This window comes from Rattus rattus, chromosome 16 (genome assembly GCF_011064425.1).
Source record: "Rattus rattus isolate New Zealand chromosome 16, Rrattus_CSIRO_v1, whole genome shotgun sequence".
Classification (NCBI taxonomy): domain Eukaryota; kingdom Metazoa; phylum Chordata; class Mammalia; order Rodentia; family Muridae; genus Rattus; species Rattus rattus.
Genome location: NC_046169.1, coordinates 1,576,900 through 1,595,828, shown reverse-complemented (window position 1 = coordinate 1,595,828; position 18,929 = coordinate 1,576,900). Strand labels below are relative to the sequence as shown.

General features: G+C 49.4%; 2 protein-coding genes and 1 pseudogene across 2 annotated transcripts; 1 reads left to right on the top strand and 2 right to left on the bottom strand.

Annotated features, from left to right (window-relative positions):
* LOC116885337 lies at nt 1–1,552 on the top strand (annotated as a pseudogene).
* Nucleotides 1,553–4,441: 2,889 nt separating this feature from the next.
* Nucleotides 4,442–11,542, bottom strand: Mcemp1 (mast cell expressed membrane protein 1). Its single transcript, XM_032887126.1, has 8 exons — nt 11,466–11,542; nt 7,651–7,777; nt 7,349–7,438; nt 6,228–6,359; nt 6,041–6,091; nt 5,793–5,948; nt 5,117–5,170; nt 4,442–5,031 (listed from the first exon to the last, which is right to left on the bottom strand). Exons 2-8 carry the CDS (start codon nt 7,721–7,723, stop codon nt 5,018–5,020), a joined length of 570 nt encoding a protein of 189 aa, XP_032743017.1. The 5' UTR covers nt 7,724–7,777; nt 11,466–11,542; the 3' UTR covers nt 4,442–5,017.
* Nucleotides 11,543–16,338: 4,796 nt separating this feature from the next.
* Nucleotides 16,339–18,122, bottom strand: Retn (resistin). Its single transcript, XM_032886794.1, has 4 exons — nt 18,054–18,122; nt 17,769–17,909; nt 16,964–17,041; nt 16,339–16,715 (listed from the first exon to the last, which is right to left on the bottom strand). Exons 2-4 carry the CDS (start codon nt 17,896–17,898, stop codon nt 16,579–16,581), a joined length of 345 nt encoding a protein of 114 aa, XP_032742685.1. The 5' UTR covers nt 17,899–17,909; nt 18,054–18,122; the 3' UTR covers nt 16,339–16,578.
* Between the last annotated feature and the right edge of the window lie 807 nt (nt 18,123–18,929).

Below are 18,929 nucleotides of genomic sequence, written 5' to 3'. Positions count from 1 at the left end.
ACCGGGAACTGGAGCCTCGGGCGCTTCTCTGGGTGCTGCAATGACACTTTTGTGAAATGGGATTGGAGTCGAGACCTTCCCACTGTGCCCACACGAGGAACCGGGTTTGCAGGGATGGGGATAGGCGGTCCTACACGCCATCGGGAAGAGGACTCTGCGGACTGCTTAGGAGTCCCCTCCGCCTGAGCTGCTCCAGGATCCGGACTTACGCTTCACCACAGGACAATCCAAAACAGGTAGACTGGGAGACGCAGCCCAGACTCACAGAGAAAGGATGAGGCCGGTGCAGGCAGGGCCAGGGACTTAACAAAACTGCTTTGAGTTAGCAAAACGCTTTGAGTACTAAAAGGGGAGATTTACGTGCAGGTGACGTACAGGTGCCGGGCGGGATCGAGTATAGGGAGGAGCAGGGGTGTAGGGAAAAGCTGCCGCAAGTGGCGCGCGCGTCTCTCGGGATCACGCCTAGCACTCTAGCTGGCACTGGGCTGTGAGCTCTCGCTTTTCTAGGGCAGTTAACCTCTGGTCTCAGGACAATGTGCGTGCCCTAGGCACATGTATAGCAAAGAATCTTAGGCTTGGTGAGTTTCCTTTAAAAAGAAAATAAGATGTATTGGGCTAGAGAGATGTTTCAGGGGTTAAGAGCACTTAATGCTGAATCCTGAGGTCCTGAGTTCAATGTCTAGCACATACATCAGGCAGTTCATAAAAACCTGTAACTCCAACTCCAGAAGATCTCCCCAAAGCACCTGTATTCCTGTGGCATACACACAGACATGCACACACAAACATCTAAATAAAAACAAATTTATTAAAATAAAAAAGTGTGGGGTTGGGGATTTAGCTCAGCGGTAGAGCGCTTGCCTAGCGAGTGCAAGGCCCTGGATTCGGTCCCCAGCTCCGGAAAAAAAAAAAAAAAAAAGAAAAAAAAAAAAAAAGTGTGTGAGTGTGTGTGTGTGTGTGTGTGTGTGTGTGTGTGTGTTCAAAGGCCGCGTGTGCACGCTTGAGTGCATATGTATGTGCCAGGAGAGGGCATCAGAGCTCCTGAAGCTAGCTACAAGCAGCTGTGCCCAAAAAGGGAACTGAGAACTGAACTCAGGGTCCTGGGAAGAGCAGGAAGCACTCCTAACCTCCGAGCCATTTCTCCAGCCTAGCATGGTATATTGCCATATCATTTACGGTGACAAGTAATTTTTCTATTAATAAATAAGGGCAGGGGGTTGGGGATTTGGCTCAGTGGTACAGCGCTTGCCTAGGAAGCACAAGGCCCTGGGTTCGGTCCCCAGCTCCAAATAAATAAATAAATAAATAAATAAATAAATAAATAAATAAATAAATAAATAAATAAGGGCAGATACACACTGAAGCTAGGGTAAAAAGATAACCCCCACTTTCTTTTCCTTTCTTTTTTGGGGTGGTGGTGGTGGTAGTGGTGAGAGAATCTTTTTTATAGAGCCCTGGCTATCCTGGAACACTCTATACCAAGCTGGCCTTGAACTCACAGAGATCCACCTGCCGCTGCCTCCTGAGTGCTGGAATTAAAGACGTGTGCTAGCCTAACGTAACTGCCCCACCTTCCACCTTCACTAGCAAGTACAAGGCAGAGTCTTCCGTGTGTGATTTTGATACCTTTCTATTAGAACTGGCCGTGGGAAAAAGGAGAGGCCTTAGGCAGACGTGCATCAAATTTAGAGTTTCACTCTATGCCTCCCCAGGCTGGGACTTAGATGACTGTGTCTACCCCTAGGTGCCTCCAGGATTTCTTTGATTTGTATTTCATATGGTAGAGGAAGACACATGGTGCTCAGACACTAGTGGGGGTACTTAGCTGCACATATGGACTCATGGATACACACTTAGGGAATCATATATCTTCATGAGTTCAGAGACCGTTAAGGACATATTATACTCCTTAGGCTGCTGCAAGCACACAGGGGCACACTTCTGCTTTTGTGCATCCTGGAGCATAAAGGGTGTGCTCCAGCAGCCACACCCCAGGTACGGGCTCATGTGCAGGCAGAAATCTACACTGCGCATCGGCTCTTCTATCGCTATTTTGAATTGACTTACTTTGTGATGCATTCATATCTACTTTGGGTTGACTGTCCCCTCAACTCGCTGCTCCTCCATTGTGATGGTTTGAATGCTTGTCCAATGAGTGGCACTGTTAAGAAGGTGTGGCCTTGTTGGAGAAAGTGTGTCACTGCATGGGCCTTAAGATCTTCATCCTAGCTGCCTGGAAGCCAGTCTTGTCCTAGCAGCCTTCAGATGAAGATGTAGAACTCTCAGCTCCTCCTGCACCATGCCTGCCTGGATGCTGCCATGTTCCCGCCTTGATGATGATGGACTAAACCTCTGATCCTGTAAGCCAGCCCCAATTAAATGTTGTCCTTATAAGAGTTGCCTTGGTCATGGTGCCTGTTCACAGCAGTAAAACCCTAACTAAGTCATCCATCTTCCTGGCCCCCAATCCCACTTCGATCTCAGGATCCTCCCTCTTCGTTCTGACTATGGGTGCTCTATTGCCCTTCCAACCCCTCTCATGGGGTCTTTCCATCTTAATGTCTTCTATATGCACCCATTCTCACACACACTCATACCACACACACACCATACACACCTCACACACCACACACACACACCACACATACCACACCACACACACACACTATACACACACATACACACACCTACACACACATACACACAACATACACACACATACACACCCACCACACACACACACCACACACACACACCCACACACACACACACACACACCACCCACCCCCCCCACACACACACACCACACCCCACACACACACACACACCACACACCACACACACCACACACCACCCACATACCACACACCCACACACCACCATACACACTCACACATGCTCACACCACACACCCACACACTCATACACACACCTCACACACCCACACACATACCACACACACACACACACACACACACACACCACACACCACACACACTCACAAACACACTCACACATATATACTTTCACACACATGCACACATTCACACACACACATATACGCTCACATGCACACTCACACACATACACACACTCACACACACTCGCACACACACACTCACACACACACTCACGCACACACACACACTCACACACACACACACACACACACTCACACAAATATCGGAAGCTAGACTCCGCACATGAGAGGCAATATAGGGTCTTTGTTTTTTCAGTCTGGCTCATTTCACTTAACACAGTGATTTCCAGCTCCACCCATTTCCTGCATATTTCATTTTTTTCATTTTCCCTCTGTGCTGAGTAAATTCCATCGTGTATATACACACCACATTTCCACGATCCATTCATCAGTGGAGGGACATCTAGACTATTTCCACTGTCTGGCTATTGTGAATTGATCATCTATTTAGTGGTTGAGCAAGTGTCTTGTTGAGGTTTTGCCTTTTACTCTTTATTTTAACGCTAAGGGCTGGCCTCCAAGATTAGGAGTCTGCAGGTAGCCTGAGGGACCCCGCCCCCAGTTAATCCTGATTGGCAAGTAAAGATGCCAGCAGCGAATAGCTGGGGAGAAGAGACATAGGCGGGGTTGAGGTCCACAAGGAAAGATCAGGAGGAGAGCCACCATGGAAGAGAAAGACCATGCGGAAGGTAGAAGGAGAGCCGTGCTGGGATAGCTGAGCCATAAAAATGTGGCCATGTGTTCTCAGGGAGGAGTCCTCAGGATCCCGAGATGATCTAAGTGGGACTGAGCCAGGAATAGAGTTAAGAGCAACCCAGACATTGAGTAATAACTTGGAGTTAGCCATTGGAAAGTGGATTCTAACAGCATGGAGGGTAGGCAGTTGACCGGCCATTGTGCTGTCTAAGGCATATTTTAAAATATATGGCCATGTGTGTATTTCATCTAAGGACATAAATGGTCTAAAATGGGAAGAAACCCTATGCTGGAAATTTTTATTAAATATTTTTACATGTCTCATTAGTAGGATATAGATTCCTTTGGGTTTATTATTATTATTATTATTATTATTATTATCACCATCATTTTAGTCTTGCGTCTTTCATGTGCCTTGGTGTGCAGGTTGGACTCAGAAGTGGTTCTCTTCTCCCACTGTGCAGATCCAGGGATGAAACTCAAGTCAGGTTCTGCCACAGTGCCTTTTACACGATAGGCCATCTTGCTACCCCACCCCAGCTCCACTTTTGTAGCCAGAGCTGGCCTTGAACTCATGATCCTCCTATCTCAATCAGCCTCTCAGGTGATGGAATTAGAGCCCAGCTGCACCATGCCTGGCTTCCAAGCACTGGGTGTTTTGTTTCAACTCCGAACCAAAGCCCTAAACCAATCTCCCCCTCCCCCTGCCCCCCAGGTCCCAAAGTTCTGTCCCACAGGCCTCCCAAAAACAGGTCCAGAGTCCTATCATTTCCCTTGGCGTTTATCTTCATGAATCATAAATACAAGTGTAAAAACCGATGGCTGCATTTGTGTATGTGCTCTGAACCCACAAGCCGGCATGGCCAAGCCCACTAGGAGTGACCCATGCCATGACACATCACCAGGATGATGTCCCTTACCCACCACTGCAGTGACACACATACAAAATAAACCAGATGCACACAGACATGGTCAAGATAATGAGGAGGAACGTCCCACACGTCACTCACACCTTGGGGACTTCATGGGAACAGCCAGGACATGCCTATACTCATATACGCCAGGGCATACACCTCTGTGGCCCATAAAGAGTCACGCCTGCTGTGACTTCCATGTTCTCTTTCCACCATCAAACCTTCTCCTTGGATACATGGAAACTCCATGTGCTGCAAAGCATTCATTTGCATACACGCCTCTTCAACACTCGTTCCCAATTCTCAGATGGAGAATTTTTTTATATGAAGATGCATGGCAGGTTCACACTCAAGCTGGGCACCCCATTTGCCATCTTCACCAGCAGGCGCCATTCGGAGTCCTCACAGGTGTGACTGTGGTGTCCTCTCATTTACTGGGCTCTGTCAGAGAGGAGAGACCGGAGGTCAGGCAGACCTCTCTAGGTCTGGGACTCCACCCCAGTCCGCCTCCCCGGCCCTGGCTTACTGGGCTGTGTCTTCTTCTCCAGCGCCTCAAGGGTTTTCTTGATCTGGGTTATATCTGGTAGGAGGAGAGGAAACAGATAAATCTGGGATGGGGCTGCAAACAAAGCCCTGACGCCGTTAGAGTCTCCAGTTTGGGAGACGCAGATTCGTACAGTGGAGGTTCACAGTGATGGTGCGGCATGTGTGTGTGCAGTATACAGGTGTTTATATTCACGTGTGTTTGCACTTGTGTGTGCACATATGCGAGGGGGTCGGAGGTTGACATTGGCCAGTTGCTTTTCTTTAGCGATGTCTACCTTATTTTTTAAAACAGGTCCTCTCACTGAACCTGGGGTCTCACCCATTTGGCTGGACTGGGTGACCAGTAAGCCACATGTATCACCCTGTCTCTACCGTCACCACCTTATACAGTGGCTGGGGTTACAGAACTGTGACACCACTCACAGCCTGTGTGTGAGTCCTGGGGATCCAAACTCAGGTCCCCGTGTTGTACTTTCCTAGCTGAATCACCTCCACAACCCCACTGGTGCTTAAACACCCGCTCCTGTAGTTCAGGTGAGTTATCTACTGCCCCCTTCCAAATCCAGAGAACAGGACGCCGCTTACTCTATGAGTCACCAGCACCCTGTTTATTCTGAACATCCAAACAAATTCATCCAAAGACTGCAAGGTAATACCTTCTGGCACTGTCTTCAGCCTGTCATTTCCGGTCTGGATGCTGCTCTTGACTGTGCCAAGGTTACTCTTCACCTCCTCGATGTCTGTCTGAACAGTTTCCCAAATTCTCTTTTGCTGGTTCTGGAGAGTCTGGATGTCCCACACCGTGTTTGAAACTAAAGGGCATGGAGTTGGAGATATTTGGATGACCACTCTTCTCCTGTCCCCACCAGCACCACTGTGGGCCTCCTCTGGGGCTCCCACTCACCATTCGAAAGCTCTTCTTTCAAGGTCCACAGCTCCTTGGACATTTGAAAGTCTGTTTAGGAGAGAGCAGGAAAGCTTTCAGGCCCCATCTCTATTTCAACCTTCTTCGAAATGGAGTTGAGGGAAGGGAGAGGAACTGGTGGTAATTCTGCAATCCCATCCCTGGCCCGGCTTCCAAGATTACTTACTTTTCACCAGGGCCAAGGCAGAGAGGATGATGCAGAATAAAAAGATGAGAGCGAGGAGAACATACAGCATCATGATGCTTCTGTGCAACCAAGGGGGGACCTGGGCTGTGTCCGGGGACGGCTTGAACTTGACTGGGACAGAGACACAGGACATGTGAGCTCCAGAGCCAAACCCCACCAGCCAGGCCAGCAATACTGTCTGTAACACCTGTCACCAGCATCAAGGACCACCAAGGACATGCCCAGTCAGTAGCATCAGAATCACCAACTTGTATTCCTAACACAGTGACCATAACATCCCTCTCAATAAATTATGTCACCCAAAGATTAAATGCACAGCCAACAGCACCGCCAGAAGCATTTCAGAAACCCAGCCTCCATCATCTCAGCTACAAAGCTACCCTCACCTCAGTACCATCACTCGTGGGAGACGGGGGCACAGACAGACAGGGGGACATGCATGGGTGCAAAACCAGAAACGTGGGGTATTCTCTTTTGTCACTCCACCCATTTCTTTGAGGCAGGGACTCTCCTGTTTATTCCCAGGTGGGGAAACACAATCTAGGGGATTGAAATAATCAGTCATGAAGGACAAAAACCAGCTGTATGATTAAGAAGTACAGGTGTTTGTGAGCCACTGGAAGGAAGAAAAACAGCATGCCCCAGTGGCCTTCTTGTCCCCAGCCCCTCTGTGCTGGGGTTGCAGGCATGCACAGGACAACCTGGTTTGTTCTGTGGGTGCTGGAATCTGGACTCTAGTCCTCACAGTTGTGCAGCACCACGTTTAAATATCGAGTCATATGATTTACTTACTTAGTTAGTTAGTTAGCTAGTTAGCTAGTTAGTTGGCTAGCTAGGGTTTCTAGTATTCCAGACCAGCTTCTCTATGTAGACAAGGATGGCTTTGGCTTCTGCTCCCAGAGGCAGGGATAACAGGTGTGCATCCACGCTCGGTTTATCCAGAGCTGGGGATTGAACCCAAGGCCTTGTACAAGTCAAGCAAGCACTCTTCCAACTGAGCCACCATCTTTAATGCCACCAACACCACAGTTCCCCAGCACTCCTCCCTCCACATACACCTCAAGGTTGGGGTGAGGGTGGGGAAGTAAGCGTCTGCTCACCTTGTTTTGGGGGTGTCGATTGGCTGGGTTTGGGCTGGTCCCTGTTTCTGAAGGCCAAGGTTATGTTCTCATAGTCAGGATTGTGAGCACCTGTGTGTGATTTGGTGAGAGGAGATGCTGAGACCCATCTAGATATCTGGGGAGTCGGTGGGGGAGCTCAGGCAGGCAGGAGAGACAAAATTCACCTTTGTGAGGGTGCAGGCACGGATGGAGCCCCTGGAAGGAAGGAGCTCTTCCATTCTTGACTGCTCCCACCTAAAGGCCCCTTCTCCATTTCCCCTTCCCAGCCCAAGTATCCTGACCTTCACTATGGCCTGGCTTCCTCCGGTTCTTTTCCTGGGAGGCCGACGCCTGCATTCTTCTGGGTTGATTCATGTAGATTACCACAGCCTTGGGCCCTGGACCTCCCCACTGTCCACACACCCCCACCTACCGGAAGATGTCAAGACAGATGGGGAAATCGCATTTTGGAGGGGAGGGAAACAGGGTTCGCCTCCTTTCAGGGATCCACATCCAATCTCCTGCCCTGGAGGCATCCCCAGCTACCACATCAAAGGAGTCTTGAGAGGGACAGGAGCTTCATGGACGACCAAGAAGTAACCCTAGATGTGGTGACTGAAGAAAAATTTTTGAGGAAGCCAGAGGGTCTGGGCAAAAGGCATGCAGATAAAACAGACAGGTGGAAAGTGTCTGATTCATCTCCCTGATTTTTATGTATGGGTGGGAGGCAGAGGACAGCCTCAGCTGTCACTCCCAGGTAATGTCCACAATGTTTTCTAAGGCAACAACTCTCTCTAGCCTGTAACTCACCAAATACGCTGGCTGGTCTGGCTGGCCAGAAAGCACCAGTGACCCACCCTTTCCCCGTCCCAGCGAGGAATACAATCGCACCCCACATTAAAAGTGTGTGTGTGTGTGTGTGCGTGTGTGTGTGTGTGTGTGTGTGCGAGTGTGTGTGCGTGTGTGTATGTGTGGTGTGTGTAGTGTGTGTGTGTGTGCATGTGTGTGTGCGTGCGTGTGTGTGTGTGTGTGTGTGCGTGTGTGTGTGTGTGTGTGTGTGTGTGTGTGTGTGTGTGTGTGCTGGGTGTGTGTGCTGGGTGGACTCAAGAGTGTGACTTTTAGGACAATAGCTGGTTTTCCCAGCCTCCAGCACCTTCTCTCTGGGGCCTCACTCCACAGTTCAACCCTGCCCCAACCCAGCTTCTACTTTTCATAAGTTCCTCGTGTTAACTGATTGCTTCACTGGAGCCAAGGAAGTCTCTGAGGCACCACAGAGAGCAAAACGGATGTTAGGCAAGGATAGAAACCACTCTGACCCCATACCTATATCCAGCACTGATGTCAGACCCATATCCTCAACATTTGCCCTGATGAAGTCCTCAAGGTATTCTCTCCTCCACATAGACGTGTCAGAAGGCAAAGGGCATTTACTCCATCTGTCCGCTCCCCTACCAGGCTCACACACACGCGTGGACATGCAGTCATGCACACATATGCACGCACATAGGTGCACACGCATTCGAGCACACTCAAACCTCCAAATACCTTCAGTCATGCTCATGGATGAACGCCACATATCCATTTACACTCTTTTGTAAGGAAAAAAATGCCCACGTGAGTATGCTTGTCTGCTTGCATATTTAGCATATCTATACTCTGTCATAGATTTTTTTTTTTTGGTTCTTTTTTTCAGAGCTGGGAACTGAACCCAGGGCCTTGTGCTTCCTAGGCAAGTGCTCTACCACTGAGCTAAATCCCCAACCCCTCTGTCATAGATTTTTAAGACTATTTATTCAAAGAACTATTGGAGGTATCACCATCCCTGACCTCAATTATCAAATTATATTACGGGGTTGTGGTAATAAAAACAGTGTGGTATTGGCACAGGACAACCATGTTGACCAGTAAAGATTAATGAAGACACAGACATAAATCCACATACTTACGGACACCTGAGTTTTGACAAAGAAGCCAAAAATGCACCATGGGAAAAGGACAGCATCTTCGACAAGTAATAATAATGTCTTACTCGTGAGATGAAAACCGCACGCATACTTGCATGCAGAATACAAATAAATCCATACTCATCACCCTGCAGAACGCTGAACTCCAAACGGATCAAGAACCTCAACATAAGGCTAGGTACGCCGAGTCTGATAGAAAAAGAAAGTAGGGATGACACCCATAGTACAGGCATTAGGATCAACAATTAGTAAACGGGACGTCATAAAACTGAAAAGCTTCTGTAAGGCAAAGGACACCACTATTTAGACAAAGAGGCACCCTACAGAATGGGGAAAGAGTTCTATCGAGTGCGCACCCAATAAAGGGCATGTATATATATATGAAAAACTGGACATCAAGAAAACAAATGGTCTGGAGAGATGGTTCAGTGCTTAAGACATTCCCCCTCCTCCCCACCTAAAGGTCCTGAGTTCAATTCCCAGCACCCACATGGTGGCTCACGACCATCTATAATGGGATCCGATGCCCTCTTCCGGTGTGTCTGAAGACAGCGACAGTGTACTCATATAAATAACAGGAGAAAAAAAGAGTAATCAGAACACATTGCATACATGCATGAAATTGTCAATGAATAAATTTAATTACAAAAAAAGATCCAGCTATACCACACTTGGGCATATACCCAAAGATGTCTACATCCTACTACAGATACAGTTACTCATCTATATTCGTTACTCTATACTTGTGATAGTCCGAAAATGGAAACAGCTTAGATGCCAATCAACAGATGAATAATGAAAATCTGGTACATTTGCACTATTTGGCCATTAAAAAAGTTCAGGGATGGGGTTGGGGATTTAGCTCAGTGGTAGAGCGCTTGCCTAGCAAGCCCAAGGCCCTGGGTTCGGTCCCCAGCTCCGAAAAAAAAGAAAAGGAAAAAAAAAGTTCAGGGATAAATGAACGGAACTAGGGAAAAAAAATCACCCTGCGTGAGAAAACCCAGACTCAAATGACAAATATGAGATGAATTCTCTTACATGTGTATGCTAGCTTGTAAACCTTCAGCATGCATGCTGCAGTCTGTAAAACCACAGACAGATGCTAGGTGTAAGGTAAGGGACTCAGGGCGGGGTGTGGATTTCCCAAGGAAGGGGACATAGAACTTGTAACTGTGGGAAGACCAGAGAGGGAGCATTAAAAGAGATTGTGAAGGGAAAAGGAGGTGAGGGAGGAACAGCTAACACCGAGTGCCATTTGAAGGGTCACATACAAACCTATTCCTATTGAAACTTCCTAAAATACATACATTTAAGAAATAAATATAGGGGTTGGGGATTTAGCTCAGTGGTAGAGCGCTTGTCTAGTAAGTGCAAGGCCCTGGGTTCGGTCGGTCCCCAGCCGGAAAAAAAAAAAAAAAAGAAAGAAAGAAAGAAAGAAAGAAAGAAAGAAAGAAAGGAAGGAAGATAAATGGAGTCACAAAATAATGGGGAGACAGTGTTCCAACCAGATATCTTTCACCACCAAGTAAAATGTCCAGTGCCAGGAATAAATACATCTACTTGAACTGTTGGGCCAAGGGACCCCCATGGAAACCCTCAAAGAGCTCAGATTACTGCCAAGGCTACTGATTGCTTGCCACAACCCGATCGTAAGGCCCTATTGATGAAGACAACACACACAGCTCATTGAACGTGGAGAAGTTGAGCTGATGTCTAACGACAGCCTTCACCCCTACTGTCTAGTGTTCATGGTACTGGAAGGCACTCCGCATGCTACCGAAGAAGGGTAACCACCAACCACGCTGCGAGCTCTGTGTAAGAGAGGGAGAGGCTCTGCTATCCATGAGATGAAAGCCATGCCTGACACTGCTACAATGGCCAATAACCTGAGATTGGCCATGGCCCAACAGGGAAATCCAATAGTATTGTTACGCTAAGGAAACGTGGCAGAAAAACGTCTCCTGGCAACATTCTGCAATACCCAGAGATCAGTGTCTTGCTTGGCCATTACTCATTAGAACACTCAGTCCTAAATGAGCCCCTTCCCCCTCAGGATTTAGGGAGCCATACAGAAGAGAAAAGATGGTAAGAACTAGAAGAGATGACACCAAGGGAAAATGAACAGAACAAGACTCACAGACACATGAACTCACAGAAACTGTAGCAGCAGCACGTACAGGAGCTGTGCAGGTCCAAGCAGATGGAGTCCCAGCACAGAGAAGGAAGTAGACATGGGCCGACGCCCGTAATCGCTTGATAACTATCTCCACTTGACAGCTGCTTGCAAAGGAAAAATTAGTTTGCTCAAAAGGAGTCTCATAGGTTTTATGAACCACACTTAGTAAAGTTTTTCGTTTCATTTTTTCTTCTGGTTCCCAGTTTTGTGTTTTTTATGGATTTAGGGTTGTAGAAGTTTTGGGGTTTCGGTTTAGTTTGGTGTGGTGTGTGTGTGTGTGTGTGTGTGTGTGTGTGTGTGTGTGTGTGTGTGTGTGTGTTTCCTGTGCTTCTTTTTTAATTATTATAGGGTGGTGGTTTTTTTTTTTTTTTTTTTTGGTTTTGTTTGCCTGAGAGAGAGAGAGAGAGACGGAGAGAGAGAGAGAGAGAGAGAGAGAGAGAGAGAGAGAGAGAGAGAGAGAGAGAGAGAGAAGGTGGGAGGAGATAGGAAGGAAAAGCCCTGATCAGAAAATATATTGTATGAAAACAACTTTCAACCCCGGTGCCGCAGGAAGTACCAGGACAACACTACGACCCTGAGCCCAGCCTTGGCCAGGCACAGGCACACCAGGAAGTGTGTAGGTGGGAGAAGCTAATGAATCCGCAGTGAAGGAGTGGAGAGTGAAGAAAAGTCAAGGGGTCTCTGCGCTAGGAAGAGAGGCGGGCGGAATTGGATACCCGAAGGTGGTTGCTGCTCCTGCTCCCTGAGAGCCAGTGAATGACATCGCCCATCAATGCAAGCTCAAGTGTGGAGGAGCGATATGCCTTCTTCCTCTGAGAAAGCCGACCACTGCGTGAGTCTTGGTGTCCTGGCCCAGGAGGAACAGAACAGAACGGAGACCCACGAACTGACTCACATGTCCTGCTGTCCTTGCTTCTCATCAATGGCTTATCCGCTAATCTCTCCAGTTGGCTGTGGTGGAGGGTCAGCCACGAGCCTGGAGGACTCTGAGTTAAATTAGGGTTTTACTGTGCTATGTTAAACTCTGGCCAGAGATGTGTTTCTTTCGAAATCTTTCAGTTGCGCAGACACTCGAAGACGCCCAACACTACAGTGTGCAAGTATGGGATGGAGAGATGGGAGAAAAGCAGTAGCAGAAGGGTTTGGGCGCTATGAAAGGAGGCAGCTCTAGCGACTTTAGGGTGGAGAGGAACGAGGTGATGTGCATAGCCTGTGATGCCACCGGAGGCCACGGTGAAGCCCCAGCACTTGCTGCCACTAAAGGCCTGGTCTGGATCCATGGCCATGGAGCAGCAGGGGTCTGTGTTGATGTCTAAGGCCATGCAGAGGTCCCTGGTCGGGGATGCCATCTGGGACGATGTTCATGTCCAAGGACTGTGCAAAGCTGGCCCGGCCCCTCACCGGCTGCAGCACTTGGGAGAGCAGCCTTGTACCTTGCCTAGCCAGCACAGTAGAGCTGGCCCTGGTGGCAGGGACAGAGCGGGGAGCAAGCAGGCCCCTTATTCTTGAGAGCTGTGGCATTAGGCAAACCAGCCGAGGCAGTGCTGGAGGCTTGCAGTGGCGGTGAGGTTGTGAGAGCTCTGGCAGGCTGACCAACTCAGCTACCACACAGGCCCAGATTGAGGGCTAGGAGTTGGTCCACCCCAACATCATTCCCAACTGAACTGTGGCATGAGTGAAGGGGCAGGTCCTGCAGGATCATCCTACCCGAGAAGAGTCCCCGTGAAATCCAGTATTGCTAGTGTAGCAGAAGCCAGAGGCCTCGAAGCAGACCAATGACTCATTGCAAAAAACATTTGCAAATAAAGTTGTGTAGACAAAAGGGCATACTGTGCGGTACAGTGTGATTTTGGTTTTGGTGTTGTTTCCTTTTTCTTTTTGTTTTTTGTTTTGTGCTTGGTTTTGGTTTAGTTTAATTTTTGTTGTTGGTTGTTGTTGTCATTTTCTTGGGTGATATTGCAAGGACAGAGGGCAGATATGGAGGGACGGGGAGATGAGTGTGATTGGAGTACATGATGTGAAATTCACAAAGAATCAATAAAAAGTTTTTTTTAAAAAAAAAAGAAGAAGAAGAAGACACCTGTAGCCAAGCAGGAACCCCAGAGGAGCAGTAGAGACACCAACCCACCCACAAAACTTTCAACCCAAAATTTATTCTGTCTACAAGAAATGCAGGCGTGGGGAATGGAGCAGAGACCAAGGGAATGGCCAACCAATAGCCAGCCTGACTGGAGACCCATGCCATGGGTAAGCACCAATCCCTATTAAAGATGCTCACTTATGTTTGCAGACAGGAGCATGCGGTCCTCTGAGAGACTCCACCCAGCAGCTGACTCAGACAGATGCAGACAGCCACAGCCAAACAATGAACGGAGCTCAGGACTCATGGAAGAGCGAGAGGAAGGATTGCAGGCCCTGACAGGGACAGGACTCCACAGGAAGACCAACAGAATCAACTAACCTGGACCCTTGGGGCTCTCAGAGTCTGAACCACAAACCAAAGAACATACGCGGGCTGGACCTAGGCCTTCCTACACATATGCAGCAGAGGTGCAGTTGGGTCTTCATGTGGGACCCAAATAACTAGAATGGGGCTATCCCAAAAGCTGTTGCCTGTGTGTGGGGTGTGTTCTCCTAGCTGGGCTGCCTGGTCTGCTGTCCTCAGTGGGAGAGGAAGCCACACAGAGACTTGAATAACAGGGTAGGGGTACACTCAGAGGAGAAGGGGGAAGATGGGGGAAGCATTGTGGGAGGGAGTGACCAGGAGGGTGGCAGTAAGCAGATTGTAAAATGACTAAATAAAAAAAAATAAATTAAAAAAACAACTTTCAATATCAAAGACAATGTAAAATATTTTATTCATTCTTAATTCATTGTAACAGAGTCTCACTATGTAGCACTGACTAGGTAGACCAGGGTGGCCTTAAACTAGCAGTCTGTCTCTATTTCCCAAGTACTGGAATTAAAAGTAGGAGGCCATTACATCCAACATGTTTTGTTTTATTTTTTTGTTGTTTTTGTTTTTTTCCGGAGCTGAGGACCGAACACAGAGATTCACCAGCCTCTGCCTCCCGAGTGCTAGGATTAAAGGTGTGCTGGGTGTAGACCCAGCTTATATTTTATTATTTTTAATTATGTGAAGGAATGTTTGTATCTAAATGTGGGTCTTTGCCCATAAGTACAGGTGCATGCACAGGTCAGAGGTGTCCAATCTCCTGTAGCCAAAGATATGGGTGGTCCTGAGCCACTTTGTAATGGCTGGTTTTGTGCCACATTGTCACAAGCTAGAGTCACCAGAGGGAGGAACCTCAGTTGGAGAAACACCTCCATGAGATCCTGCTACAAGCATTTTCTCAGTTACTGATAGTGGCAGAGAGCCCAGCTCATTGTTTCTGCTGCCACCCTGGGCTGGTGGCCCTGGGTTCTATAAGAAGGCAGGCTGAGCAAAGAAGGGGAAGGAAGCAAGCCAGTGTGCGGAATCCCTCCGTGGCCTCTGCATCAGCTCTGCCTACAAGGTCCTGCCCTGCTTGAGTTCTTGTCTTGACTTCCTACAATGATGAACAGTGATATGGAGGTGTAAGCTCAATGAACCCTTTCCTCTCCAACTTGCTTTTTGGTCATGGTTACCCCAAGACACACCTCATTTGAGTGGTGGAAAATGAACTTAGTTCTCTGGAAGAACGGCAAGTGCTCTTAACTTCTGAGCCATCTCTGCAGGCCCCGCTGCTGGTTCATGAATGCATGCGTGCACATGTGCGTGTGCGTGTGCGCGTGTGTGCATGTTATATAAGCGTGTATGGCACATGACTCAGAGATGGCTGTCAGCTGCCAAAGACGATGCTGAGAATCTGAGTTGGGTCCTGTGCAGGAGCTGCTAGTGCTTTTTTTTTTTTTTTTTTTTTTTTTTTTTTTTTTTGAGCTGGGGACTGAACCCAGGGCCTTGTGCTTAGCTAGGCAAGCACTCTACCACTGAGCTAAATAAATCCCAACCCCCAGCTGCTAGTGTTCTTAATTCTCTCCAGCTCCCACCTTTTTTTTATTCAGTCAGGACCTCGACTGTGAGATGGTACCACACACATTCAGGGTCTTCCCACTTTAATAAACCCAATTAACCAACTCCCTTCCAGGCATGCCCATGTGTGTGTCTTCTAGGTAAGTCTAGATCCTGTTAGTAGATATTTCTTTTCTTTCTGGGTGCCCCTCCACCCCGTGTAGCACTGTCCTGGAATTCGGATTTGTAGACCAGGCTGGCCTTAGACACAGATCCTCCTGTCTCTGCCTTGCAAGTGCTGGGATTAAAGGCGTGCACCACCATGCCAGGCTCAAAAGACATTTTTATTGCATCATTCATTCATTCATTCATTCGTGTTTATTGTGTGCACACACGTGGTGCACACATGCCTCAGTGCACATGTGGAAGGGAGAAGACAGCCTGCAGGAGTCCATTCTCTCCTTCCACCATGTAGGTTCCAGGCATCAAATTCAGGTCATCGGCCTTGGCAGCAGCATCCTTACCCACTGAACCATCCCACCAGCCCTCACTCTGTAGACACTTACTAGCACCCAGGCTAGACTTTATTCTAAGCTCAAGATACAAGGAAAAAGATAGCCTCTGCCCCAGGCGTTTATATTCTAGTATTCGTGGGGGTGTAAGTGCCCTGGGTGCCACTGGCTAAAAAATAGGTAATTGACATTGCATCCACAGAGGTGAAAGACGGGCTTGAGAGCTCTGGACCTTCGGTCCTACTAGGGTCCAATCTCGGTTGTGATGGTGAGTACCGTTCGAGGCCAGCCTGGACTCTATGAGACTCTATCAGAGAGGTAGGGTAGGGAGGAGGGAGTCAAAGTCACAGTGCCGTGCGACAATTCCAACACACACCCTTCTCCAGTAAAGAAGCCACGCAAGGCCTGAGTCCACTTCACCGTGCATCTTTATCACCACCACCATCCCATTGTGTATTTCCGGACCCTCATCTCGTTTCCTGCCCCCTGCGCTCTCCCCATCCCCATCCCTCCTCCGCAGGGCATGGTGGGCAAGCTCATCCCTCAGCAGCACTCGGAGGGCAAGCTCAGTTCTCCATCAACCGACCTCAGGAACCAACCCGCAGGGTACAGCAGCGGGCCGCTGTCCAGTCTATGCTTCCGCACTGGCAGTGACACATTGTATCCTCACGGACGTCCCATGAGCCACAGGCAGAGCCACAGGAGCAGCTAGTGACGGTTGTGCCTGCAAGGAAAGAAGCCCCCGAAAAGCTGGAAGACTGCAGTGGTGGGAGGCTGAGAGGGGGTGAGGAGGCTGGAGGCGGTCACCACAGACAGAGTGAAAGATGACTCCCTGGGAGGCTAATGGCTCTGGAGCTGGGCTGGGAGGCAGGAAGACTGGACGTCTGGGAGGGAGTCCTAAGGAGGGGCATATGGGGGCCCCAGAAAAGGAAGGAGTTTCAGGAAAGGCTGAACAACAGAGTCTGCACTCACCTTCTGGGCAGGAGGCCAGCCTCCCTCTGGAGGAGACTGACCAGCAATGGAGGACAATGTTCTTTATTGCAGCTGGCACTGCAGAAGGGAAGAATGGAGGGGTTATACAACCAGGGGGCCCCAACTGCATCTTTGCAGGGGCAGGGGGGAGGGTCTTTGGGGTTGGCACTGACCAGGAAGCCCAAGTCTTCCTAGCACAGTGAGAAGATGATGGTAGCTAGAGGTTTGACGAGTGGGGAGACCAGAGCCAAGATCCCCAGAACCCGTTTAGAAGACAGGCATGCATGGTGTGGGGGCACCTGTAATCCTAGCATCCAGGAGACAGGCAGACAGGGAGTGCCCCAGAGCAAGATGGCTAAAGGGATGATCACAAACCCACAAGCCCTGGGTTCAACTGAGAGTGGGATGACAGCACTACATCAGCTCCAAGCCTCCACATGCCTCAGCACACACGCCTGCCTTCACTTACGTCGTGCACCACATATATAAACACACATAACAGACATGAACAGCACACATGTTTGCAGAAAAATATTTTGCCCCCGAGAGCCCAGCACGGTGGCTCCAAACACTCAGGGGGCTGAGGCAAGAGGTTCAGGCACTGGAGGCTCCGTGGACCACAGAGTGGGGCCTTTCGGAGTGAGAGGAGGTTTGGGGGTAATGGCTGGAAGAAGCTAGGTGTTGGGTTGGAACCATGGTCAAGGTAAGGCAGTGCGAGGTTGGGTCGGAGCTTGTAGACAGGGTGAGTTTGAGGCTGAGGCTAGTCTGTGAGGCCCTCAGTAAGGTTGGATGGGGGGATCCTCACGTAGGGAGCTGAAGTCTTGATTGATCTTCTTGCTGACGGCTTCATCCATGGGACACAGTGACATGCTGGGGCCCGGCAGCCCCAGGACAAGGAAGAAAAGGAAAAGGAGGAGAAATGAAAGGTTCTTCATCCTGTTAAGTGCTGCAAGAGACAATCGAGAGCCTCGCCTTAGACCCTTCCCATGCTGGGGTGAGTCAGACTGCCACAGCCTTTGATTTCTGAGGGGCACATGGATGGACGGATGTTCAGTGGCTCTGGGACATCCACATCGGCGCTCCGACTTACCGTGGCAGAGAGCTCAGCAGGGCACAACTCAGTTCTGGGCATGAGCTCCTGTCCCACAGCTCCTTCTTATTGACCTCTGGATGGGGCCCATCCTGCCTTGGGTAATAAGTCCCTTGGCTCCTTGCCTTCCATTGCCACATGGGGCCCCAAGAGAGACATACACTAGAGGTCCCAGAGGGGGGATTTCCCTCCTCCGGCACAGCCCTTTCTGCTCAGAAGGTTATGTCTAGAGATAACCAGAAACCATGGTGGGCGGGGCCAGGCTAGGAGTTGGGACTTCACCTGCAGGGCCAGAGATGCAAATTGAGACCCTGTCCCTGTGTGACCACAGCCGCCAGTGGGGGTGAACTCGGTGGTCAAGCTCTAGCACCTAAAATCTAGACAACTGCTCAATGGCTGAGTCGCACCTCCAGACCCTCGCTAGGGAATTCCAGTCAGGCTCCCTAACTCATTCCATGTCTCCAGCCCCTCGGTAGGCAGGTGCTCTACATCTGAGCTACAGACACAGCCCCTCACTGAGGGAGCCTAGGCAAGAGCTCTGCCGCTGAGACCGCTGAGAAAGGGCCCCGACCCCTTCCTGGGCAAGAGCTCTGCCGCTGAGAAAGGGCCCCGACCCCTTCCTGGGCAAGAGCTCTACCGCTGAGAAAGGGCCCCGACCCCTTCCTAGGCAAGAGCTCTACCGCTGAGAAAGGGCCCCGACCCCTTCCTGGGGGGTTCTCAGCCATTACCCAAAGCATCTCACCGGGGGACTCTAGGCAAGCGCTCTGCTTTCTGCAAGGAGCTTTTGGAAAAGGTGCCTTTGGAACTTCCTCGTTCTCGATCATAATCTAAATGATCAATCCTGGGGAGTCACAGTTCCAGCCCACCTACAGAACA